The sequence below is a fragment of the Lasiodiplodia theobromae genome, assembly GCF_012971845.1.
Source record: "Lasiodiplodia theobromae strain AM2As chromosome Unknown scaffold_1, whole genome shotgun sequence".
In the NCBI taxonomy this organism is placed as follows: Eukaryota; Fungi; Ascomycota; class Dothideomycetes; order Botryosphaeriales; family Botryosphaeriaceae; genus Lasiodiplodia; species Lasiodiplodia theobromae.
Genome location: NW_023336399.1, coordinates 290,973 through 315,289, shown reverse-complemented (window position 1 = coordinate 315,289; position 24,317 = coordinate 290,973). Strand labels below are relative to the sequence as shown.

Sequence of the window (24,317 nt, the reverse complement as noted above, 5' to 3'; positions counted from 1 at the left end):
CCCATCATTGATGAGAAGGTATACACCATGATCAGCAAAGTGGAGGGGATTTATGGAACAATGCACTTCTTAGAGAGTCCAGCGTCTTGTGACACAGAGAGGATTTTGATGATTTGCGTTAAGGATGGAGAGGGTTAGACGAGGAAGGAATTTTGTCATTTCAGCATGGCAAGTTGTTCTTGTCGTGCTTGTGACACTATGTCTAGGCCTATTTGACCGCTCTCCGACGAAAGTATCAAGATGGTCAGATCTGGCGAAGAGAATTATAAGCGTCTGATACAGTTGGTGGACTGCTGCTTGTTGGTTACCCAGAAACCTACCTTGCTTTGGCCTTTTATTGCAAAAAGAGCCTTAAAATGCACATTGCGATCTCATTCGTTGCAGGCTTCCTGCCGCCTAAGGGTATTGCATGTTTCAGCCTTGTGATGCGGTGCTGACTAGTAATTTTTTCTTTTCGAATGCACAGCCTAAAACTTTTGCGGGGACAATCGGTGGGGGAAAATCTGGGTGGCAGGATGACTCTAAGCCGTTGCGGCTATCGTAGAAGTTGTTATAGGGGTACATACATAACCAATTTTTGCTCACTAAATGGGGGGTTGAGGAGATGTGGTATAGACGAGTGTGGGGGTAATGACGATGAGTTACCAGTGACATTTGACAGAGAATCTAAAGGGAAGGGGGTGGGGCCAACTAAAAATTCTTGGGGGACGCCCTCTGTGGGTATGGGGGTATATACGAGAGTGGGGGTGTACTACGGTAACTTTCTAGGGCAATGCCTTTTCTAAGAGGACTAGACTCTGCATCTCCAACGGCTTCTTTAGAAGAAACTGAGGCTGAGATATGTGCGGTATACGTCTCGTCAATCTTTCTCAACAAATAGTTCCCAGTCGCTTATTGGAATCGGGCAGATCTGATTTCGCTAAGCAGCTGCCGAGTATTGAAAGGCAAGGCCCCAATTATATCGCGATCGCTGCTGTAAGCGCCCACTAGCCTCCCTGCGCGCCGTAGTAAAAAATTCGAAAATCATCGTAATGAGCTGTGTGGAGACCCTTTCTGCACAGTATTTTTTGACCGAAAAAGCCGTGCCACTCGGCTCGAGATCACCACGTTACACACCCACATTGGCCTGACAACGCACATTAGGCAGCAACCGCGGTTAAGGCTAAGCGATAAAGCTGCATCCCGCCAACCCCGCGTCTACACATCTATGCCACAGATTCAAGCGCCGGCTGGCCTACAGTCCAGCTGCCGCTGCTGCCTGGCTATACATTGGCATACTCAGCCCTCAACACTCGACCTTCGGCCCTCCGAACAACCAACCCGTCCTCCTCCACCTTCAGCCTCGCCTGACCTTTCAGCCTCGTCGATTCCGCAAGCCTCCACCGATGACTATTCCTAGCTAGTTTGGGAGTTCTTTCCGCCAGATTCTACGCACAAAGAGATAGACGGGCTTTGGATATTCGACACCGTTCAAAGTGTGGCAATATGACGGCTGTGCAGCAACAACAACCACTGCAGCAGTTCATCCTTCGCCAGCTGCTTCAGTCACATTGTCCCACACCTGGACTATGGCAGGCATATCTAAGTGTACATGAGCGTGTAGGCACGGTCTTGAGCATGTAAGGTGCCATATCGCTCCGCTGCAACCGTGCAGCGACTGACGCGGCTACCAGACATTCCGCAATTACGCTTGCCCAGCCATATACACCAGACCAACAGGCCTTATCTATGGCGTTCCTGAATGAAAATGGCTGCTTCGTCGGAGGACACAGTAAGGTAGGCCAGCGCGTCTTCGCTTTACTAAACAGAATGTGGTTCTAACTATTCCAACAGGAAGATTATTTCAGGGCTATCAACGAACATCTACGATATTACCACAGCATGGTTCGACAAAACACTCACCCGTTGCAATCGACAGCCATATACAACGGCAACAACGCTGCAAACTTACAAGCGAGCGTGATGCCACACCCCCAAGGTCAATATGCCTTCCAGCAGCCGCTACATCTTCAACCACAACAACACATGCCGCCGTTTTCGCTGTCGACTCCTCAAGCCCCATCATCAACGGGAATGTGGAACTCTAGCTTTCAGCCCCAGATTCCGCAACATAACATACCTCGGCAAATGCAAAGCTCGCCTCCACAGTTTGGCTTTGGGGAACAACAGAGCCCGCATACCACGGTGCAAGCACCACAGCAGTGTCTGACTCCGGAATGGGAGACCCGGACTGGACCCTACAGCACGCAATTCTCGCAGATGCAAATAACGCCGCCGGTGGGAAATTTGCAAATGTGGCAGGGTGATGTTCTGGGGTCCGTCCAGGAAGAACAAGGTTTGATATCTGTGAACAACAATCACATCAATCCAACTCCTCCCCCATCCGCAATGGCATCCGAATCAACGCAACCCCCCTCTCGCGGTCCAGAACCACGGCCGTTCCAGCATCCAGCATCTCTTGCCGCCGAGGAATGGAAGCGGCAGAAGCTTGAAGAGGACGCTGACAACAAGGCAATCGACGAGCTGATGAAGCTTGTGGGTCTCGAAAAGGTCAAAGAGCAGGTCCTCGTCATCAGGGACAAGGTCGAGGTCTACAAGAAGCAGAGGGCGGATATAAAAAAGGAGCGGTTCAACGTCATCTTCCAGGGTAACCCCGGATCAGGTCAGCCCTGTTTCTCTCTCTCTCCCTCGCGCGATTTTTTTTCTATCCACCAAAATACTTGAAATGCACCGGCCGGTGGGCTCATATTTTGCAATGTAATTAGGGAAAACCACCGTTGCCCGCCTGTACGCCAAGTTCCTCGAGTCAATCGACGTCTTAGATTCCGACTACGTCGAGGAGACGTCTGGGAGCAAATTAGCAGCCGCAGGAGTGTCAGGTGCACAGCGAATCCTGAACGAAATAACAGAGGACAACGACGGCGGCGTTCTCTTCATCGACGAGGCCTACCAGCTCGTCGCTCCGCACGTGTGCAGCGCGGGACGCCAAGTGCTCGATCTCATCCTCACAGAAATGGAGAACAACATAGGGAAGCTGGTCGTCATCTTCGTCGGCTACGCCAAGGACATGGAAAAGCTGTTCGAGCATAACCCGGGTCTGCCAAGCCGCGTCCCATACACACTGCACTTCGAGGACTTTAGTGATGAGGAGCTCTGGCGCGTGCTGTGTGACAGCATTGATAAAAAGTACAACGGGAAGATGAAGGTCGAGGATACTATGGATGGGCTCTACATGCGCGTCGCCATCCGTCGTCTCGGTCAAGGTCGGTGTAGTAGGGGCTTCGGTAACGCCCGCGCGGTCGAGAACCTGCTGGCTCAGATGGCGGGGCGTCAAGCGAAGCGCTTGAAGACACAAGAGAGGAGTGGTGGTGGCAGTCCGGATCACTTCTTTCTGGCGAAGGAGGACCTTCTCGGACCAGATCCCACCAGTTTCCAGAGCGCGGCTTGGACGCGGCTGCAAGAATTGATCGGGCTGGACTCGGTCAAGCAGTCGGTCCGCAACATGATCTCCATGGTCGACCAGAACTACCGGCGCGAAATGGCGGAGATCAAGCCCCTCCAGGTGTCGTTGAATCAGGTGTTTGTCGGATCACCAGGGACGGGTAAGACGACGGTGGCGAAACTGTACGGACAGATCCTAGCCGACCTCGGTCTCCTCAGCAAGGGCGACGGTGAGAAACAGCCCTGTCTTCTTTCTAAAACGCGGGGCTAATCATCATATGCAACAGTTGTGCTCAAGAATCCCTCCGATTTCATCGGAGACTGCGTTGGCAAATCGGAGGCCAATACACGCGGCATCCTCGCCGCTACGGCCGGCAAGGTGCTCATCATCGACGAGGCGTACATGCTAGACGGCGGCGGCGGCGGCGGCGGCGGCACGGGCGACGGCTCGGCGCACCACCACCAGGACTCATTCAAGACGGGTGTCATCGACACACTCGTGGCCGAGGTCCAGGGCACGCTCGGCGAGGACCGCTGCATCATCCTGGCCGGCTACGAGGACAAGATGCAAGCCATGTTCCGCAACTGCAACCCGGGTCTCGCTCGGCGCTTCCCCATCGAGAGCGCCTTCCGCTTCGAAGACTTCAACACGGACCAGCTGATGCAGGTGCTGGAGCTGAAGATGCGCGAGCAAGACATGCGAGCCACGGAAGGTGGACTCGGCGCCGCGCGCGACGTGCTGGGCCGCACGCTGATGCGGCCGTCCTTCTCCAACGGCGGAGAAGTCGAGCGCTGTCTGGCGGCGGCCAAAGCCAACTATCAGGCACGCCAGGCGAAGAGGCCGGCGGCCGAGCGCGAATTCGACACGCTGCTCGAGGCAGAGGACTTCGATCCCGACCACGGGAGGATGGCGGCAGATGGCTGCTGCTGCAGGAAGATGCTGGAGGGGCTCGTGGACGACTCCATCATCGACAAGCTCGACGAGGTCCAGCAGCTCTGGCATGCGGCAAAACAACGCAACCGCGACCCCCGCGCGCTCGTGTCGACCCGATTCGTCTTCAAGGGCGGGCCGGGCACCGGCAAGTCCACCGCCGCCAACACCATCGGCCGCATGTTCCACGCCCTCGGCCTCCTCGCCACCACGGACGTCATCTCGTGCTCCCCCGCCGACCTGATTGGGCAATACGTCGGCCAAACCGCCCCCAAAACCCGCGCGCAGCTCTCCAAAGCGCTGGGGAAAGTCCTCGTCGTCGACGACGCGCACAACCTACACAACAACACCAGCAGCACCTTCGCCACTGAAGCCCTCAACGAACTTGTCGCCTTCCTAGCCAACCCGCAGCATGCTGACCGCCTCGTCGTCGTGCTGGCTGGGCACACGGCCGGGATGAACGCGCTGATGGCGTCGGCGCCGGCGTTGGCGGCGCACTTTCAGGAGGAGCTTGTCTTTGAGGATTTGGCGCCGAGGACTTGCGTCAAGCTGTTGGGGCGCGAGCTTGGGCGGTTGGGTGTCCTGTCCGGACATGGCAACGACGGCGACGGCAGCGGCGAGGACGCTGCGCTGCCGCCGCCGCCGCCGCCGTTCCTGTCCGACCCGCAGGACCAGGGCTACAGGGCGCTGGAGGATGTTTTTGCGGAGCTGAGCCGCCTCCCCTCGTGGAGTAACGCTCGCGATGTCCGCGCGCTGGCGACGAGGGTTGCTCGTGCTCAGATGGTCGCTGCTGCTGCTGGTCGGAGCGATGGCGAAGGGCGGCGGCTGGACGAGGTCGTGGAGAGGTGTGCGAGGGAGATGCTGGGGACGCAGAGGGAGCGGTGCGGGGGCGGCGGCCGCGGCCGTGGTGTTGGTGTGCTGGTTCGGCGTCGTCCTCTCCGGCGGCAGCAGCAGCAGCAGCAGGAAGAAGAGCAGCCACTGGTGAAGGCTGAGATGGCTGAAGCGCCACCGCTGCTGCCGCCGCCACCTGTTCAGACGGCGGTGACGCAGGCTGTGGATGAAAGAACGGCGGCGGAGGAGGAGGATGCGAGGGCGGGGGAGGATGGGGAGGCTGAGGTGGACGAGGATGGGGATGAGGATGAGCGGTCGGTCGAGGATACGCAGGCGCTGCTGCGGCGGATTGGGCGATGCGAGGCTGGGTTCGCGTGGAGGAAGGAGGGGAGCGGGTGGCGGTGCGAGGGTGGGTCGCATTTTGTTACTAATGAGCAGCTAAATGCTTATACTTAGCTGAAAATATGAGACCGCTGCACCAAGTTAATAAGGCAGTGCTGCTGCGCATGAATGAGACACACATTCTGGCTGGGGTGGTCACCAAGCTAATGATCGTCACAATGACGACAATAAAGACGATGAATACGTTCTGACTAGGGAGAGTAAAAGACGCAGATAGGCAAAAGAAGTTCATGGATACTGTCCTGCATACGATTTGACAAGTACGAGATCTTTCTTTCATCGACAGCTCTCTTATACGCACTTCAATAAGGAACTTTCGCCAATAGCTAAAAAAGCAGGCTCTTAAGCACCGGATGATCCCAGACAGTGTACACAGCATCCATATGAACGGATCTATACATATTCCACTGACCTGACCCGCTGGATATTCTGTCCTCATATCATCGATGAGCCTCTACTCCCATCTCATACGCCTCTGGCCTCCCATTCAATTCTAGAATATGAGTATCCGTGCCCATTTCCACCACGCCCGGAGCCTTTGTAACCCGGTGAGCCGGCACGTCTGCAGCAGGCCGCCTGCGCCAACGCAACAGCAAAACCGTCACCACCGCCACTGCTACGATGCCGGCTGCCGCCGCGCCTACTGCAATCCCAGCCTTTGCACCTACAGACAACTCGGAAGGCGATGACGCGGATACTGTTGGCGAGGCTGAACGCAAGCTTGTTGCAGCGGCACTAGTCCGGGTTGTGGCCATAGTATCAGATGTACGAGACGCGATCGAGGAGGATGAAGTGGTGGTTCTTGATGCAGGCGTGGATGACGATGCTAAGGAGGAGGACGACGACGACGATGAAGAATTTGCCTTGATGAAGAATCCACGGCTGCTTAACTTGCCGTCGACGAAACCGACAGGATACGACGACAACCCGGATATACCGCTGGACAGCCGCAGCGCGAACTTCGAGCTCCTCTCTATTTCAGCTGCGTCGATGTTGTCTCCTTCTCCAACGGTCCATTGGTACTCTCCAGTGTTTGGTTGTTCAGCTAATCAACGTCAACCAACGTTAGCATTGTCAGGGTGAACTTGAATGAGTTACTGACTTAAAAGGACTCCGATGACTATTTCATCCTCCATGTCCCAGTGTGTCACGCGGAGGTTAATGTTTGTCAGCGCAGTGGTCCATGTTATGGTGACATTTTCTCCGATTGTGAACGTTTGGGAGAGGTCGTTCTTTTCATTTGATGGGTTGGTGAATTGATCTGCCAATACGCTGTAGGGGATATGTGGGAGCACTAGGAGTAGGAGTTGACAATATATGATTAAATTCGGCATGATGATCAACCTCAGTGCTTCTCTATGCGAGGCTAACAGAGACTGAGTGTGTACACTTCGACTTCAGGGTGGCTCACTGAGGGAACTAATAGAAAGACAAACAGATGGTTGATCCACAAAGCGTGAAAGTAGAATTTGATTTATCTATCAGAGGCCCTACGGTCGGTGTGTTGGGGACGTTACTCCATTCAGCTGCACACCGACACCATTCAGTTTGTTAGGTTGCACAGCACCACGCGGCTGCAAATCAACTCCTATATCCTTCTAGTTTTCCGTTGATAAGAGCATTGACAGTGTTTATTTTTGTGTTGCGTTGGATGGAACGCGGAGAAATTGCTCGGAACATTGCGGTTCTTTCCTTTATTGGTAAGATTTCCGGACGCTAGGATCGTCAAGTTGCTCGATATAGCATTCAGCTGTCTACCGTAGAGATTGGCGTTTAGCCCCCACTCATCTATGCACCTGACCTATCGGAAAGGATTCCCGGCCTTGTTCCTTAATGTGTAGAAACCGAGTTCATAGTCGTCCGGAAGTGAGCACTATAGAGGAAAGGTCCACTTGAAAGAGGCACTTGGAAGAAAAACAAATATGAGACTCTGTTGCGACCCTGATCGGTGAGCATGAACAACATCATCCTAAGCATAGCACGTATACATGGGCGAAGAGGTAGGAAATGCAAGTCAAATTAATAAACAACAATCATGCGAATATTCCAATCCTCCCTCAGGGTATACTAAGCTCCCAACTACCGAAATTCAAGTCTCCTAAAAGAGAACCACCATGGACCAATCCCACCCCGCTTACACAACGTTTCCGCGCACCTGCTTGATGGACTTCACATTCAGGTTCCTCCACAGCGCCACGCTCGCCAGCGCACCACACAGAATGCACACAGACGTAATACACATGATGCGCTGCGAGTCGCCGTAAGCCCTGTTAATGCCATTCCGCTCGGGAGAGCCGACGGCATAGCTCGTCTGGACGGTGATGTCCGAGTAGATGGACGCAACGTCGGTGCCCTCAGGGGTGTACTTGACGAGGTTCTTGTAGAAGGTGCCCGTCCAGATGGCGGCCGCGATACTGCCACCAATGGCGGAACCAATGCTGCCGAACAGATCCAGCACGGCCATGATGACGGCGACGTGCTGGTGGTCGGACGGACTCAGCATGGCCATCTCGCCGCAGATGACGATGGGGCCGCCGGCAAACGCGACGAAGATCTGCGTCATGACGATGTACCCGATGCTCTGGCCGGCCTGGCGGAAGTGAATCATGAGGCCAACACCAAGCATCATGAGCGGGACGAGGAAGTACAGGGCCCACGGCTTGAAGCGGCCGGTGCGGTACACGAGGGCGGAGACGAGGATGGACGAGAAGCACGACAGCGTGCGGTAGATGTTGCTGATGTACGTCGTCTGCGCGACGCCCGTGCTCCACACGACCATCAGCATCGACGTGAAGTACGACCCCCACACCATCGAGTTCGCGAAGACGAACACGAACATCAATCCGCCGAAGAAGACGGTGCGGTCCGCCAGCAGCTTGAACGGGATGAAGGTGACGGGCGCGAGGTAGCGCTCCCACAGCACGAAGGCGCCGACCAGCACGCCGCCGACGACGATCATGGCGATGATCATGGGCGACCGCCAGCCGTCGGCCTGGTACGAGTACAGCGAGAAGGGCAGCAGGAACAGCGCCATGCCCGCTCCGAGGATCAGGATGCCGAACAGGTCGACGTCGATGATGAATTTCCACGCCTCTTTCAGCGTGATGTTGCGAACCTTGCCCTGCGGCGCGAGCACGCCGAGCTTCTCGGCCTTGTGCTGGTTCCACAGGAAGAGGAAGATGAGCGGGCCCAGCACGAACGGCGCCACGATGGCCCACAGGCCGATGCCCCAGCGCCAGCCGATGCCGCCCGTGGCGAGGACGCTGCTGGTGATGGGGCCGGCGGCCCAGGTGGTGAAGATGTACGGGCTGGTGGCGAAGGACAGCATGAGGGCTCGGCTCTTCAGGGTCGAGGTGTCGGCGATGTAGATGGTGAGCACGTAACTGACGCCCTGGGAGCTGTTGGGGACTGGGTTAGTGATTGCGCTGGGTTGAGATTTGCGAGTGGTGCTTTGCTTACCCGACGGAGTAGAAGGTGTAGGCGGCGGCGTAGGTGGTGACGTTGTTGCAGGCGGCCATCATGATGAAGCCGAGCATCCAGATCAGAAGCATCAGACCGAGGCCCTGCGGGCGACCCCAGGCGTCGAGGATCTTGGCCAGAGGGAGCTTGAACAGACCGGCAATGATGTTGGCCATGATGCTGGTTGCGGCCGTCAGGGAGTGCATTTGGAATGAACTGGTGACGAAGGGAGTGAAGACGCCGAGGGCGACCTCCTGGATCGAGGTGACGACATAGAAGAGCCAGATGCTGCTTGGTGGTTAGTGGACAGAAGTGCTGTCTGGCTGCGGGCAAGAAACTTACAAAAGATAGGCAATTGCGATGTGCAGCTTGCTCCAGACGGCCGTGACGGCCTCGACCTTCTGAACACCGGCCTGAGCATCCTTGTCGATCAGGTCGCTGATGTTGTCCTTCTCGAGAGCAGCGTCCTGCTGGGGCTCAAAAGTCTTGTCGTCGCCGGCTGGCCGAATCGGAGCGGGCTCCTCGACCGGCAAATCGGCCGTCTTTTTGGAGAAGAGACCCATGGCTATCGCGCGGGGGATCGGCAAGTCGACTGATCAGAGACCAGGTGGGAGACTGCAAGAACACCACAAGAGCGTCCTTCGAGCTGAGAGGGCAGTGATGGGCAGAGAGCGAAGAGCGGAGGTCAGATTTTCATTGCAGCTACATATATAGGCCTGAATGCAGGGCCAGGCGCGCCGCTGCCGGCAGAAGCTTGTGTGCCATCGTTCCACCCGAGATTTCTTGGCGCACTCTCGACCGCGAGCTCTGCCGGCGATGGCATACATATACGGACAGCATTGGCGCTGCATGCATCCCCTGGTTGGTCGCCGATTCGGCAGGAGCGAGGTCGGGTTCATGTGGTGGAGAAGCAGGCGCCACGGCAGAGATTTTATCTGATCTGCGCCCACTTTTATCAATCTTATCAATCAATCTATTGGTCGCCCGATCGCGAGGGGTAGCGATCCTTCGGCAAAGTCCATGCCCAGCCCGATGCCGACCGACACCTGCTCCTCCTTCGCGACCCGTTTCCCTTCTCTTCCTCATCGCCGCACGCCAATTCCATCGCCCACCGCGCTCGCCGTCTGCCCATCGAGCCATCGATCCATCTGGCCATCAACCGACCGACCGACTGTGCGACCACGCGTCGTCGCCACTGCCGCCTCATAGTTGCTGCGTTGTTTTGGAGACGCCGTGCTCGGAGGCTTGAAAGTTGCGCGGCGCGAGCTCCGGCTGCGCATAAGCCCGCTAGCTTCTACTAGACATATACATACTCCAATTGCGAGCTGTAACAGGTGTTGGTGGAAGACCAGGATTCTGTAGGGAATTCCTCCACATACGCGTCTCTGTGTTCTCTTTCGTGTCTCTAAGTTTCCGCTGGTGTTCTCGATGCGTGGGCTTGGAAGTAGACAATGCGGCTTGTGTAGCTTTCTTGGATTGTGATAAAGCGGCTTGGTTTAGCCTCCTCAAACGCTACTTCCACGAGTACAAAGTCCTTCAGGCCTCGGCTCCGCAGATATTTGGCTTGACGTACTAGAGTGGAACGACCATCGCATCCTGACGCTTCTCTCACATCGGCACGACGAGCATTGTCATGGCTCTGGCCAGGAACGACTCAGCCGGCACGAAAGTGGATGCATGCGACCTTTGTGATCATATGAGCATTCAGCAGATTACGGACCCGGATGAGTCAAGAGAACGTGCTGTGAAATCCATGCACACACCGTGCTCCGACTGCCTTTCGTTCGATGACAGAGATCAAAATCTTTGCTCAGTTTGTCAGCATTGGCGATTCCGGCATTTCTTCAACTGTGTGCCAGAGACACTGGATCGCTTTTTCAGCATTCGGAAAATGAGGGAATACAGGCTTTCCAAAGGATGTGCTTTCTGTGACATGATCCATCATGCATTGAAAATTGGGGCCAAATCCTGGGGAAAGGATCCAAGTCTAATTTCCGATCGTTATCCATTGCTGAGGTTCTTGTTTATCAATCATGGACAAATTGGCTACTCGCATCCCTCCGGCGATGGTTCGGTACACCTATACGATCCTGCGGATGTTCCCGATTGTGTTCGAACAGAAACCCAGTGGGGCCTCATCAATGACTGGCTGACGGAATGCACAAGAGAGCATGACATCTGTCATTGTCAATATTTCGAACAGCCAGTTGGAATGAGGCTCATCGATGTACAAAAGGAAAGATTGGTCAGGGCAAAAGAGAACTCTAGGTTCGTAGCCCTGAGCTACGTCTGGGGAAGCAATCCAAATCCCAACAGTCTCATATGCACGAGTCAAAACGTTGAGGATCTTGAACAAGATGGCGGAATAAGATCCGGCAGGCTACCCCGAACAATTGATGATGCTATCCGCATCTGCAAAATTCTTGGTGAAGACTATCTATGGGTGGACCGTCTTTGCATCATCCAGGACGACTCTTCTCAGAAGCATCAACAGATCGAGGCCATGGCAAGGATCTTTTCTTCCGCATCTCTTGTTATTGTTGTTCTAGACGGTGATATGGAGACCGGAATCCCAGGGGTACAACCCAGGACGTTTGAGATTCAGAAGCAAACTGAGGGAGCCGGTTTGGTCTACACGAACGAACTCCCGAGGTTTGACAGGCTTATCGATAACTCACACTGGAATACGCGCGGCTGGACTTATCAAGAGGCTATTCTTGCAAGACGCAGGCTCTATTTCAGCTGGGCTCAAGTCGTCTTTCAGTGTAATACCCATTTTCGAGAAGAAGACGCAGTCGCGCGACGGAACCGCCTCTTTTCTCCAGGAAAATCCTTGATGGATATGGAGTGGTCACTGAACACCTGGCAAGAGCACTTGTCGACATATACTGCTCGATCTCTGCGTTATCAGTCAGACATATACAACGCCATTGCAGGGATAGCAAACGCGCTTCTCCTCGAACCAACCAGTTGGCTCTACGGCTTACCAAGAAGAGACTTTGATGAAGCACTTTTATGGTTTAACGATCTTGGGCACGGGTATCGAATCTCTGACTCCGACAAAGTACTATTGCCAAGATGGTCCTGGTCTTCAGCCAAAGGACAGATAAAGCACCTGACCTTGCATGGTACTGAGGGCCAGTCTTGGGCTGACTTATATCAGCACACATTCGTCGGGACTATCGTAGCCTGGAACTACCAAGACGACGATTGCGGGTCTCGAAGATTTGTTCCAGTTCGAGACAGCAAATCCGTAGCTTACGTTGGGCCAAGGAACCACCGATCCTGCCTCGTTTACAGCAGAAAAGATCCATCGATACATCGAGACAATTGTATGACTTTCGCCAGTGAACGTACCTCGAGCTTGCAGAGGATGTACACATCAGTCTCGTGGGAAAGCTCACCAAGATTGCTCTGTTTTGGGATCGCTTGGAGTCAAGGGCTCTTCGACGCAGAATGGCCTTTCCCTGCTCTTGATGAGCGTACTTTCCAGGAGCTGGGAGCAGACCTCGAGAAAAAGTGGCAAGAGGTAGATTATCTCGAAAGAGATATCGTTCTCAGTCTCCCTCACGGACAACAAATCCCCATCCCAGAGATCGAAATGCCACTAGACCGAAGCACTCTAAAGGGTCGGGCCCAAACCTCTTTCTTTGCCTTGAAGGAGAACAGCACGGAGTCAAGATCCGCTGAATTTTTCACCATCATCGACTGTGATGCCAGGCCCGCAGGGCAGATCTATAAGACCAAAAAGGAGAAGGCGAACGCATCGATTCAATGTTCGGCGTCTTGCACGTACCAGCTCATTGCTTTGGCAATTGGACTTTTTCACAGTACTGATGACATTCAGAAGGTTCACGGCAACTTCCTCTCAGATGATCCAGTGGCAGGTCATTTGTGGGATAGTATTCTGCTGGACGAAAACGAGACTTTGCCTAAAACTGAATTTACTCAGGAGGAGATAAACGACTTCTGTGAGGCAGTAGGCCCAAATGGTCTGGATATATCATACCTCGACTCGGAAGGGAGTGCTTTGCGATTCATTCCAATTGTTCATGTCATGCTTGCGGAATGGGATGGTCCTGTGGCACGTCGGATCAGCATTGGATGGGTTTTCCTTACGAGGTGGGCCAAGTCTAACCCACAGTCCAAGACTGTGTATCTGGCTTAGTATTGTCAAACCACAAGCAAGCTTAGAGTTTGAAAATTAAAGCACTGAGCACCAAACAACAATTTCGACATTTCTAGTTCCTATTCGAGAGTTTTTAACTAGTTTTAATAGAAGAAAACAGAGGTGCTCAAAATGGCATCAGGAAAGCCCAAAGAGATTCATCTTCTCCCGTCCGCCCGAGCAGCTTGATCGTCGGACACACCCTCCTTCACATCTCTTAGATAGTCCTCGAATTCTCCGGCCACGCTGATCACATGTTCCAGATCTTCATAAGACATGACCTTTTTTCTGAACGCTGCCAACTGTCTTGCTGTAGTGATGGAATTTCTGATCTGTCGCCCATTCATCTTGTATTTTGCCAGCTGGTCAATGTTGTCACGGATATCATCGAGATCGATACTCTTCCCTTCGCCTATGTCTCTCAATCGGTTCAGAAAGTTGCGCCATATTTTTTTCCTTTGTGCTTCCGTCAGGTTCTTATAGTGCAACGCGAGTTGGATCCGGGACTTGAATGCTTCATCGAATGTGCCCACTCGATTCGAAGTCAAGATGAGGATACCGTCGTAATACTCCAAGACGCGTAGGAACATTGACACAAGAGCATTCCTCCCAATATCTGAGAGACTGCGCTCCTCAAGGAATACATCTGCTTCATCCAGTAGCACGATGCATCCCCAGATTTTGCCCAGGTGTAAAACAGCCTCCAGGTACTTTTCGGCCTGTTCAGGGTCGGTACTGATGTCGCTGCACGTCACCCGGTACAGCGGCTTTTCGGCGATCTCAGCGACTGTCTCAGCAGTGAATGTTTTCCCGGTACCTGGGCCGCCATGCAGAAGCATTATAAGCCCACGACCCTTGCCTCGAATAATGTCGGTCGCCTTTTCAGAGGCGATCTCCGTCCTGATTAAAGCCTCAATCAACTCCTTGGTTTTTTCACCGAGGACAAGGGCATCGAAAGCCTTTTTGTCCCAAGATACATCCCGGACCAAGTCGACATTGATGTCCACTACTTCGGATCAGCTTCTGTTTTAAAAACCTATTCCACTAGAATTTCAGGAACCAAAAACATACCCCATTTCTTGAGACGCATGTTGTAGCCCGCCATTTGGTGCTCAAATAAGTAAATCTCGTCGCCGACTGGCCCTGACTTCTTGATTACTTTTGACCTATCGGTCCGTTCCTGGACTTGCACAGATCTCCTCATGCTTCCCCCCATACGATCGGGATGAAGCTTAACGAAAGTATCATTGTCAATCATATGACGCTCTCCCTGGTCCATGTCAGCAATTTTGACTGATGGGTCAAGCTTGGAGAGCTTACTTCTCCCATGGCCAATCCATCTTCAAAGTACTCGACAAGCCTCGAAGTTCGACAAGCCCATCTCGTCTCACCTCTCTTGCGGAGGAGCTCCTGTATGCCCTCACGTGCATACCTCAACGGGTACACTGGGAGACTTCGGATTTCTACTTCTTCGTCTGGCGTTGAGGTCAGGAGGCGCACTTCAAGACTTGTATCTCGCTGGTGGAATTGCCCATCGTAGCCCCAGTACCAACAGGAGACAGCGCAAGTGGCCAAGAAGGCTTTTTTGGTACCATCACCGGGAAGGCTCATTTCGTACTTCGAAAGATCATCGGCGTCAACTTCCTTCGTTGTTTTCTGGGTGGTCCAGGACGTTGCCATGGCTCCTGCATATTGCCCGTGTTTCCAGTGCAACAAAACGTCATCTGGACGCACGAAGTAGTCCAGGAGCTTCAAAGATACGATGCCGTTTTCAAGCTTTTCGTCAACAACACGGTATTCCTCTCCGTACATGGCCCAAATCCGTTCGGTCAGGAGACTCATTAGTTCCTGCTGACGAGGACTCAGGTAATTCCTCATATCTTCATGTATCGTTCGTGCATAGTACCACGGCACGTAAGGCGCTGAAAGCTCCTGGGTAAGGTCGAAGCCTGGGAATTGCCGGAGGAAGTCCGGATGTAGTCTTAAATACTCCTTCACAGTCTCCACCATCTCGTCCGATGTCAGTTTGATGGTCTCACGTATGGGCTCTGGAGACCTGAGGACATCATCGCTAGGCTTGTCGTCATTAGAGTTCTGGCTTGTCTTGGTGGAGGAGAAGTCCTTGTAGATAACAAAGGCGATGTTGGTATTTTTCTCCAGGTATGCACTGACATTCTTCAGCGGTGACTGAGGTTTCAAACTCGGTGGGGCCCCCGGTTGAATATTCCACGAGGGTTCGGAAAGACAGACGTTGTCGTCAAGCCTGTAAAGTGTTTGGAACCTTGGTGTAGCTCGATTCTGCATGGCCGCTCGTTCGTCTATGTTTGTGGAATTTTTAGTCCTGAGGGAAGAGTTTTCAGCTTCAAGTAGTTCGATCTTCTGCATGAGGTTTCTGAGTAGTGATGGCTCTCCTGCTCCTGCCAATTCCAGTTCAGAACTTGTAGTGCTTGCATCAGGCATCTCGGTCTTGCCTGAAGGCGAATTTGACGTTGATCGGGAGATGTTCTCCGTTCGACGAAGCTTCTGTGAGTCCATCCTTATGTTATTCAGCAGATCGTCATATGACACTGTTGCCCAGTGACCATCGAGCTTGTCCAAGATCCTCTGGCGATCCCAGGATCCCTGGATATTCATCAGACTCGTTTATGCCAAAGTAACTCAGAAAAGACTTACGCTACCGGGTAGACTTATCGAGAAGTCTTCGCTCAAGCTGTGTTGAAAGTGCGGTATTTCCGGTATTGCGTTGTCAGAGTTCAACAGAGAGGCCAACAGCCCCGGATCGTGCAACTGTAATAGATCTAGATACACCTCAGAATATCCGCTCGCAGATGTCTGATCTCTGGATATTGTGAAATGTCTTCCGTACTCCCAGCGAGAGTGCTCTTCTGGGTCTGCAGGCTCATCCAAGGCTCCCTCCGGAGCGGTCTTTGAATCGACGTTGCTAGTAGCTTTTTGAGGTCCAAGACCGTCGGCCCAAATGACTTTAGCTTCTTCGTAGCTCTCTGCCTAGAGACCCTCGACAAGCTTCTGTAGTGAGATCGGAGGTTGTCTGCTGTGCTCCGTAAAATCAGTCACCTACTCTGAAAATGCCAGCCCAGAACTGTTCGATCTCACGGCATGGACAGAGAATAGTGCAAGTGGCCGAATCCGAAGAGTATGTGGTTGTGGATGTCTGCGTTATACGCACTATCTGTTGAACTTTGTATTAATAGTACGCGTGAGTGAGGTTGACAATGGACAAGGCTGGCTTCGCTAATTGTGGATGACTGAAAACCCCGCACTTCGTGTAACCATGCTTATCATTACCACTTTGCGAACTTATCAGCCTCGCTGACGTGTTCCACAACCCCTCAAGCCTGAATGCCGTGTTCTTGGGGATTCCTCCAGACACGGCAGAGCTGAAAGAAACCGCCAAACCATGGCTGGAACTCCACTGAAAGAATCTATCAGTAGGTGGTTTGAACCTGATCCACTAGACAGGTCAGTTCAAGCCAACTTAGTTTGGACCCATTGCTTACACTCAGTGTTCGGGTAATAGCTGTATCGATCCAGCTCGAGAGGCTTTTGAGAACGCCATCGGGATCTTTGCCAGTAAACTCAGCGATGATGAACAGAAAAAACATACTGCGCATGCTGCATCTAGCATGGAAAACGTGCAAAAGACCGTTCGGGATGTGCATGCGGAGTATCAAGATCCAAAAACGAATTCAAAAATCAGAAACGGACTCCGGAGTTTCACCAGCGTCCTACATCACTACAGCAACATCATGGATGTCCTAGTTCAACACCATCCAGAATACGTATCCCTTGCTTGGGGCGCGATGAAGTTTCTGTTTGTCGTATGTCTTCCTCGAACGTCGAATGTGCAGTTCAACTGAGGTTAGCAGACTTTCCAGAACCATGAGGCAACACTCACAGTTGTGACGACCGGACTGTACACGATTGGGAATCAGCTACCCCGAGTACAGCTTTCTGCTATTCTTTATCCTACAGCACGTATGAAGCGTGCGATAGCAGAGCTCTACGCCTACATCATGAAGTTCCTCATCCGTGCCAAGACTTGGTGTCAGGAAAGCAAATTGAAGCATGCTTGGCATGCTTTTTCACGACCCCCTGAGCTACGATATGGAGATCTACTTAAAGAAATCGAAATCAGGTCAAAGATTGTCTCGGACCTTTCTGTGGCTGGTAACCAGGCTGAACAGAGGGTCATGCATACCAAGATAGATATCGAGAACGAGCGGATCATTGCACTTCAGAACGAGCTCAGTGATGTCAAAGCCATTCTCTTATGTAAGTACTGCACTACTATAAATGTGGTCCTCTAACTGATAGCTCCACTCGCTAGCATTTCAAACCATGGCATCGGGAGCGTTTCTGGACACCAACGAACGACTGACAGATCTTCAACTATCAAATGTTTTGGAAGTCGTGTCCGACGTTCCCTTGACAGAACCGTCAAAGGCTTTCAGATGGTGCCTTACAATGCAAAAACGACGTTTGCAAAAAGGCGGCTCTGCACCAGCCAATTACTCTTGGCTAACCAACGATCTCCAGCAGTGGTCGAACTTCCCAGCCTGCTCGCTTATCATCATTCGAGGGGGGTTCCGCTCGCGATTTCAGGTGAAGGATATCGCCACAGACCTGGTACAGCTCCTACAAGAAGCGGGGCTTCCCGTCCTATGGGCACTGAAGACAATAGACGAGGATCCAGACAACCCTAATCAGCCAAGCGTCATCGATCTGCTGAAATACCTTGTTTCTCAGGCTCTCCGGCTGCCTCAGACGCACCCAACAGAGTCTGTCGTGAGCAATACCTGTGCGAAATTCAAAAGGGCCGCCACAGAGTCCGAATGGATCTCGATACTTGCTTCTTCCCTTGCTGGTATACCTGAAGTATTCATCGTGTTCGACGTTGAAGTTCTCAATTTTTCCAACGCGGGAATTGAAGCAGACTTTTGGCCATCAGCGTTTAATCGGATGTTTGATGAGCTCGCGAGCCGAAGCTGCAAAACACGACTTCGGGTGTTTCTGGTCAGTTACGGTTCTGCGGTCACTGGAGTTGATTCGGTGGGAAACATATCCCGGAATTGGACCGGAACTGTGCGGGCACCAATTGAAAGCCAACGAAGGGGTCGGAGAGCCAGAGCAAGACCCGGAAAGGCTGGTAACAAGCTTTCTGCACGGAGCTGTCGTATAAATGTTTCACGGTCGGATGAGTGATCTTTAGTCTTTCTAGCCCGGTTCTAATTGTCAAATGTACATTCTCATTGCGAAACATTCTTATTATGTCGTCTGTCAAATACCAAAGGTGCCTACATTCCGCCATCGGCGCAACACCCTGATGTACCGCTTATTCAGCTATCTGAACTCGTCTATACTTTGAATTTTCATATTCATTCCCATCATCAAGAATCCAACGCAAAGCACCTCTCACTGCTCTCCTCCCTATTCCCCCACCAATACGGCATCGTGACAATCTTCCCCGCGCCGAAGAACAAGAAAATCAACAACATATTAAAATTGAACCCCGCATCGAACGCTGCCGCGAGGATGTAGTTCCACCGCGCCCACAAATCATACCGCCGACGGTAAGCCCAGAACATGACGACGAAGCCGCCAAGGAAGCTGCTGGTGTATCCGGTACTAATGTTGCCGTAGAAATGCGCCATCGTCGAGAAGAAAATAGTCGTGTTCCAAAGGTTAAACCTGAGGCGCGGGAAGGCGCGGTGCAAGCCGTAAATAATGCACGGAGCCAGAACGCCGACGAGGAAGCCATAGGGTAGCACGCGGTAAATGTGCTGCTCGAAGAGGCGGCGGGGGCCGATCAGGACGTACTGCACGCCCATGGTCAAGTTTGACGTCAAGCTCTGCGCGGTCCACTGGTGCGACGGGTCCTCCAGCTTGCCGGTCAGGTAATCAAACTTCGTATCGAGCACCCAGCGCACGACCGCATAATTCACCGGGATGCCCAAAAACGAGCCGAAGACCTGCGTGAAGAACACCGTCTTCGGCGGGATGTGCATGTAATGCCCGATCTTCATATCCTGCAGGTTATACTGCGCGCGGTACCACGCATTCCCCGCAATACTCCCGTAGACCGACGCGCCAGTCGGGTTCTTGAAGCCCGATATCGAATTCACCATCAGCCCGTACAACAGCTCATTCACCGTCCCGATCGGCAGCTGGAAATTCGACAGCGCGTACAGCCACCCCAGCGGCACGACGAGGATCGCGCCCGTGCCGATAGCCACGAAGTACGTCCAGACGGGGATGAACAGCTGGCCGCAGGCGACGATGGTGACGAGCGACACGAACGACGCGGCGAACAGCGCGGCGAACCACCAGAACGGGACTTCGTCGTAGGCGCGCTGCAGCACGCTGAGCTGGTCGTCGTATTGCTCCTGGATGCGCGCGCCGCGCCGCGTCGTGCGCTCGCGCACCTTCGCGAAGGTAGCGCGCAACTGGTCCCAGCCGAAGAGCAGCATCCAGACGATGGCGGACGTGTAGGCGGCGTAGTCGAAGAACATGTTCCAGAGCACTTGCGTGCTGACGAAGGGCGGGCCCAGCTCTGCGTAGGCGGTTTCGTTGAAGGAGACTTGGGGCGTGAGCAGGCTTGTTGTGGGGTAGGAGGTTCCGTTTTCTGGGGGGGTTGGTTAGCTGTGTGTGATGCGGAGGCCACCGCCAAAACGGCCAAAAAAAAAAGTGCATACCGAGGAAGAGACGGTTGGACATCAGGTTATGGTGCCACTGGCCCAATCCTCCGAACTTGGCCGCGGGGAGCAGGATCCAGCAGCTGCAGGCGAAGGCGGCGAACATGACGACCTGGGTCCACCACGGCGTGAGGAACAGGTTGTAGTTGGTCGAGATGTTGCTCCAGTCCAGCGAGAGGTTCAAGAAGCCCATGCCGCCGAAGCCCGCCCCGACGAAGTTGGCGACGGCGTTGTTCGGCGCCACCCAGCACAGGAAGGCCAGGGAGCCGAGCATGGGGAACACGAACTCGGGCAGAAACTGCCAGAGAATAACGGCTAGAAGCACCAGGAAGAAGACCTTGGACTGCTTGCGGGACAGCGCGGTGGGGTTCTCGCGCTGCTGCTTCTGCGTCTCGAAGAGGGCCGTCTGGCAGAGTCTACGCATCATCGTCAGCGTTAATTCCGCAGACGCTAGAACTACTACAGAAAGGCAAGCAACTCACGCCGTGAACCATGGGAACTGCGGGTCGTAGATAAGAAATTGCCGAGCAATAGCCGCAAAGGAGTACCCCGTCCACACGATACCCCACATGAAGAAGATGGCCACGGCGGGGTTGACCTTCGTGTCGAAGTACAGCTCGGCCATGGAGATGGGGGCGTAGCCGAGGTTGTACGTCGCCCCGGACGCCGCTGAGATGGTGATCAGGACGTGCTCCTTGACGCTGAACGGGCCCGGGTTGAGGTTGAAGCCCCAGTTCGTGAACGGCACCCGCACTTGCCATGCTGGGAGGACCTTGGCCATCCACGCGCCGGCGTAGCTGGATGCGATCTGTACGAAGAAGACCGAGTACGGCGCGTAGGTCGTCCGGAAGTGGCTCATCATGCTGAGGAAGGCTCCCGGCACGACGAAGATGATGGTCAGGACGAAGTAGCGGAAAGTGAGCGTCGGCAGGGTCGGGTCATCGTGCAGGCTGACGATGCGGCGGACATAGGGTGGGATGTCCTTGAGGCGGGGGTCATTTTCGTCGATTGCCTCTTCGTTTTCGCCCGTCTGAGTTGTGAAGACGAACGGCGGCTTCTCCAGGTCGGATACCGCAGGTGTGGGCTCGCCAGATTCCTCAGACTTCTTAGAACGGTTGTCCTGAATCAATTGTAAGTCTGGGTGCCCCGTGGGAGAAGGTTGGTCGCCATACCGTTGCTGCGTCCGCAGTCTGCGGTTGCGGTGTCGGAGACATGCCGATCATGCGGCTCGCACTAAAAACGCCGCAAGGATGTGGTTGCGGGAGCCAAGTCGATCAAGCCAGGGCAAGAGAAGTCTTGAAATCTTAAATGGATCACCCAGCACAGCGACTATGCTTGGATGCGGCACAGCGCAGCACGCTACGAAGGTTGCAAATGGTGTCATCGGTGGTAGTCGTATCCGTCGTGTTTGTATCACCATAGCTCGAAGATCGTCGTGCGTAAAAAAAAAGGACCTCCTTCCCCATTTGAACCTATACACCGCGTAGCCCGCAGCACCTGATGTGGCGAACGGTATGATTTCTCAGCAGCACCACCCAAATTTGACCCTCGAAGGCGGGCCGGTGGTGGAAAAATATGCGTGCGTGAAGCTGGGTAGAAATTGATTCCGGCCGTATTGATACTGAGTCGACAGGTGACGCGACAGGCTTGACACTGACATTGACAAAAAGTCAGTTTGTTGGGTCACGATACTGCTAGTACATAATTTTTATTGCGCCATTGGAAAAATTTCAGTGCGAGTCAGGAGAGAATGGCTTAGCGCAACTCATCAAGCGAGCTTCGTGCATCCATCGCTCTGCGCCTTCGTCTACGAAAGCTCCACCATGTTGCGTATGCAGAGAAGAAAAACGTTAATCGTCGGCGTTGAGTAGTGGAGACGGGATCGATCATATTGCTTGCTCTAGACCCCTAAAGTTACTGATGTCGAAGTAGCAGTCTGCTATTTAGCAAGTTGATCTGCCACTTAATTGCCCTCTGACAGAATTTAGTAGCGCATATTGTTGTTGGAGGCCTATTAGCCTTGTGACGATTGACACCGTATTGCACGACACGGGGAGCCAAAGCCAAAAGGGATTGCGGAGAACACGTGAAAGTCACGTGGACTGGGCCACCTTGGTCGACCTTCTCATCATGAAAAGACGGTAATTGAATGTCTTTCCATCTTGACTCTTGCTTCGAAGCTTAAATCGTGCATCTGTCAGCGTAAACAACCGCAATGGGAGGCACGATTCAGTGATCAGCGGCAACGTATTATGCCGAGGTCACCGGCGGGATGTCACGTAAATCCTCCGTAACTCCCTCTCTACTTCCCCAATGCGTCCATCCCAGCGACAAAGCCCCGCCTCGTGCCAACTCTGCAGGACGAAAAAGCTAAAGTGCGATCGCACACACCCATGTTCCAACTGTTCTGCCCGCGGCGTCACATGCACCTTCCTCCAACAACCCAGACCCGGACGCCCAACGGAGGAGCGGCACGATGTTGGCAGTACGGAATCAATCCTCGCTCGCCTTGATCGGCTGGAGCGAGAAATGGCGGCCATGAAAGCCGAGCGTCTGCCAAACATTACTTCGGTACCTCAGCAAACCACCAAATCAGGCCCGAGTATTCATTCCCCGGGACCACGTAATGGCGAAGGAAATGGCAAGGAGTACATGTCGTTTGAACCTGTTGGAATGCACGAACGCTCCCTCGTGTTCCGGAAGGAGTCAGAATTAACAGTGAGCGCTGCCGAGAATTACGTCGACGCTCGCCCGGCAGTCTCGGCCTACGACCACGTATTATCGTCCATCGTTCTGCCCTCGGAGGCCCACGCCGTCTTCATGTTCAACACATACATGAAAAGCGTGGAACACCACCACCGCGTAATCCACGGTCCGACGGTGCGTGCCTTGCTCTCTCGGGTATATTCCTCTCTTCCATGCGGACAGTACCCAGCCCCAGGCCACATTGCCCTGCTGCTGGTCATCTTCGCCAGCACGGCCTACTCCTGGCGTCTATCTTCCGAGGAACAGAATCTCTTCGCCTCATCTGACGACTGCATCGAAGCAGCTCGCACCTGGGGCATCTCCGCCGTGGACATCCTCGAGCTGTCCCGCCGCGTGACGGTCCGGTCTCTCGAGGATCTCCAAGCCATGATCATCGGCGCCTCGACCTTCCAGTATGCCGAAGGAGACTCGCGGCACGCCAGCTTCCTGCACACCTCAGCCCTCGCGCTGGCCCGCAACCTCGGTCTCCACAAGATCGACTTCCCCGCACGACCTCAAACGCTTTCTTCTCCAGACGCTGCCGTCGAGAACGAAATCAAACGCAGAATATGGTGGCACCTTGCAGCCAGAGACTGGTACGTCCTTATTCATCTCCCTTCGAACTCCAAAACTCACGCAGCAGCACAGGCTCCTCGCCTTCGACTGGGGCCGGCAGGACGGCACATACAGCATCCACCCCCGCCACATGCGCGTCGACTACCCTTTAAACATCGACGACGACGCCATCCCCGCCGACGGCAGCGCCAGAACCGCAGACCCACCCTCCTCACTCCTCCCCACCAGCATGACCTTCCAGCTCCAGCACATCCGCCTCGCCGACATCTGCCGCAGCATCGCCGACCGCCTCCCGCCCTTCTTCCACGGCGGCAGCCCGGCGGTGGACTACGACACCATCCTGTCCCTGGACGCCGAGCTGCAGTCGTTCCTAGACCAGCTTCCCGCTTTCCTCCGCCTGGATTATGCTCCTTCACACCACCCTCCCTCGGCATCGGCGGGGTCGTGGTCCTGCCAACGCAGCCTCATCAACGCCGAGGTGCACGCACGCCGCATCAAACTGCACCACCCCTTCCTCTGGCGCAGCGACGCCGTCTCCCACACCATCTGCCTCGCCTCTGCCCGCGCTATCCTAGACGCGGGCAGGCTGCTCGTCTCGGAAGGAAGCCCGCCCTGCGCCGGCATTATTCGCGCTGCTATCTTGTCGCACACGTTCGTTGCGGCTATCACGCTCGTCCACGATGCACAGCACGCCGGTGACGCTGCGCAACAGCACGAAGCAGCTATCGCTGAGGTACGCGGGACGCTGGAGCGGGCGGCGAGAAGGTCGTTGCGGGGGAAGAAGTTTTTGCATGCGTTTGAGGGGGTGGTGGAGAGGTATAGGGGGGCTGCGGCTGCGGATGGCGTCGGGACGGGGGCCGGTGATGGTGGGATAGCGGACGCGGCGGCTGTCGGGGTCGGTGTGGGAGGATACGGTGGGGGTGAGGGGGAGCTGGTGGGTGGTGGGAGTGGCGGTGACTTGGATGTGGCGTCGTGGCAGGCGCTGTATGCGGATCTGGAGTTGTGGGATCCGGGGTTTGCATAAACTCTGGATGGTGTGTGGATGTTTGTG

At 54.2% G+C, this 24,317-nt stretch overlaps 6 protein-coding genes across 6 annotated transcripts; 3 read left to right on the top strand and 3 right to left on the bottom strand.

Moving 5' to 3' along the window:
* Positions 1-2,388: 2,388 nt before the first annotated feature.
* Positions 2,389-5,659, top strand: LTHEOB_99 (AAA family protein; the record flags this gene model as incomplete). The annotated part of the gene is made up of 3 exons (XM_035519537.1): positions 2,389-2,662; positions 2,766-3,671; positions 3,729-5,659. The coding sequence occupies 3 exons, from the start codon at positions 2,389-2,391 to the stop codon at positions 5,657-5,659; spliced, it is 3,111 nt and encodes a 1,036-aa protein (XP_035372101.1).
* Positions 5,660-6,226: 567 nt separating this feature from the next.
* LTHEOB_98 (uncharacterized protein) lies at positions 6,227-6,711 on the top strand (the record flags this gene model as incomplete). Its single annotated transcript, XM_035519426.1, has 2 exons — positions 6,227-6,624; positions 6,675-6,711. The coding sequence occupies 2 exons, from the start codon at positions 6,227-6,229 to the stop codon at positions 6,709-6,711; spliced, it is 435 nt and encodes a 144-aa protein (XP_035372100.1).
* Positions 6,712-7,739: 1,028 nt separating this feature from the next.
* Positions 7,740-9,627, bottom strand: LTHEOB_97 (Siderophore iron transporter; the record flags this gene model as incomplete). The annotated part of the gene is made up of 3 exons (XM_035519315.1): positions 7,740-9,003; positions 9,065-9,352; positions 9,407-9,627. 3 exons carry the CDS (start codon positions 9,625-9,627, stop codon positions 7,740-7,742), a joined length of 1,773 nt encoding a protein of 590 aa, XP_035372099.1.
* A 3,763-nt stretch (positions 9,628-13,390) lies between these two features.
* LTHEOB_96 (uncharacterized protein) lies at positions 13,391-15,617 on the bottom strand (the record flags this gene model as incomplete). Its single annotated transcript, XM_035519204.1, has 3 exons — positions 13,391-14,238; positions 14,304-14,502; positions 14,553-15,617. The coding sequence occupies 3 exons, from the start codon at positions 15,615-15,617 to the stop codon at positions 13,391-13,393; spliced, it is 2,112 nt and encodes a 703-aa protein (XP_035372098.1).
* Positions 15,618-18,640: 3,023 nt separating this feature from the next.
* On the bottom strand, positions 18,641-21,168 carry LTHEOB_95 (Oligopeptide transporter; the record flags this gene model as incomplete). The annotated part of the gene is made up of 4 exons (XM_035519093.1): positions 18,641-19,875; positions 19,946-20,361; positions 20,428-21,065; positions 21,118-21,168. 4 exons carry the CDS (start codon positions 21,166-21,168, stop codon positions 18,641-18,643), a joined length of 2,340 nt encoding a protein of 779 aa, XP_035372097.1.
* A 1,306-nt stretch (positions 21,169-22,474) lies between these two features.
* On the top strand, positions 22,475-24,290 carry LTHEOB_94 (uncharacterized protein; the record flags this gene model as incomplete). The annotated part of the gene is made up of 3 exons (XM_035518983.1): positions 22,475-22,825; positions 22,874-23,286; positions 23,339-24,290. The coding sequence occupies 3 exons, from the start codon at positions 22,475-22,477 to the stop codon at positions 24,288-24,290; spliced, it is 1,716 nt and encodes a 571-aa protein (XP_035372096.1).
* Between the last annotated feature and the right edge of the window lie 27 nt (positions 24,291-24,317).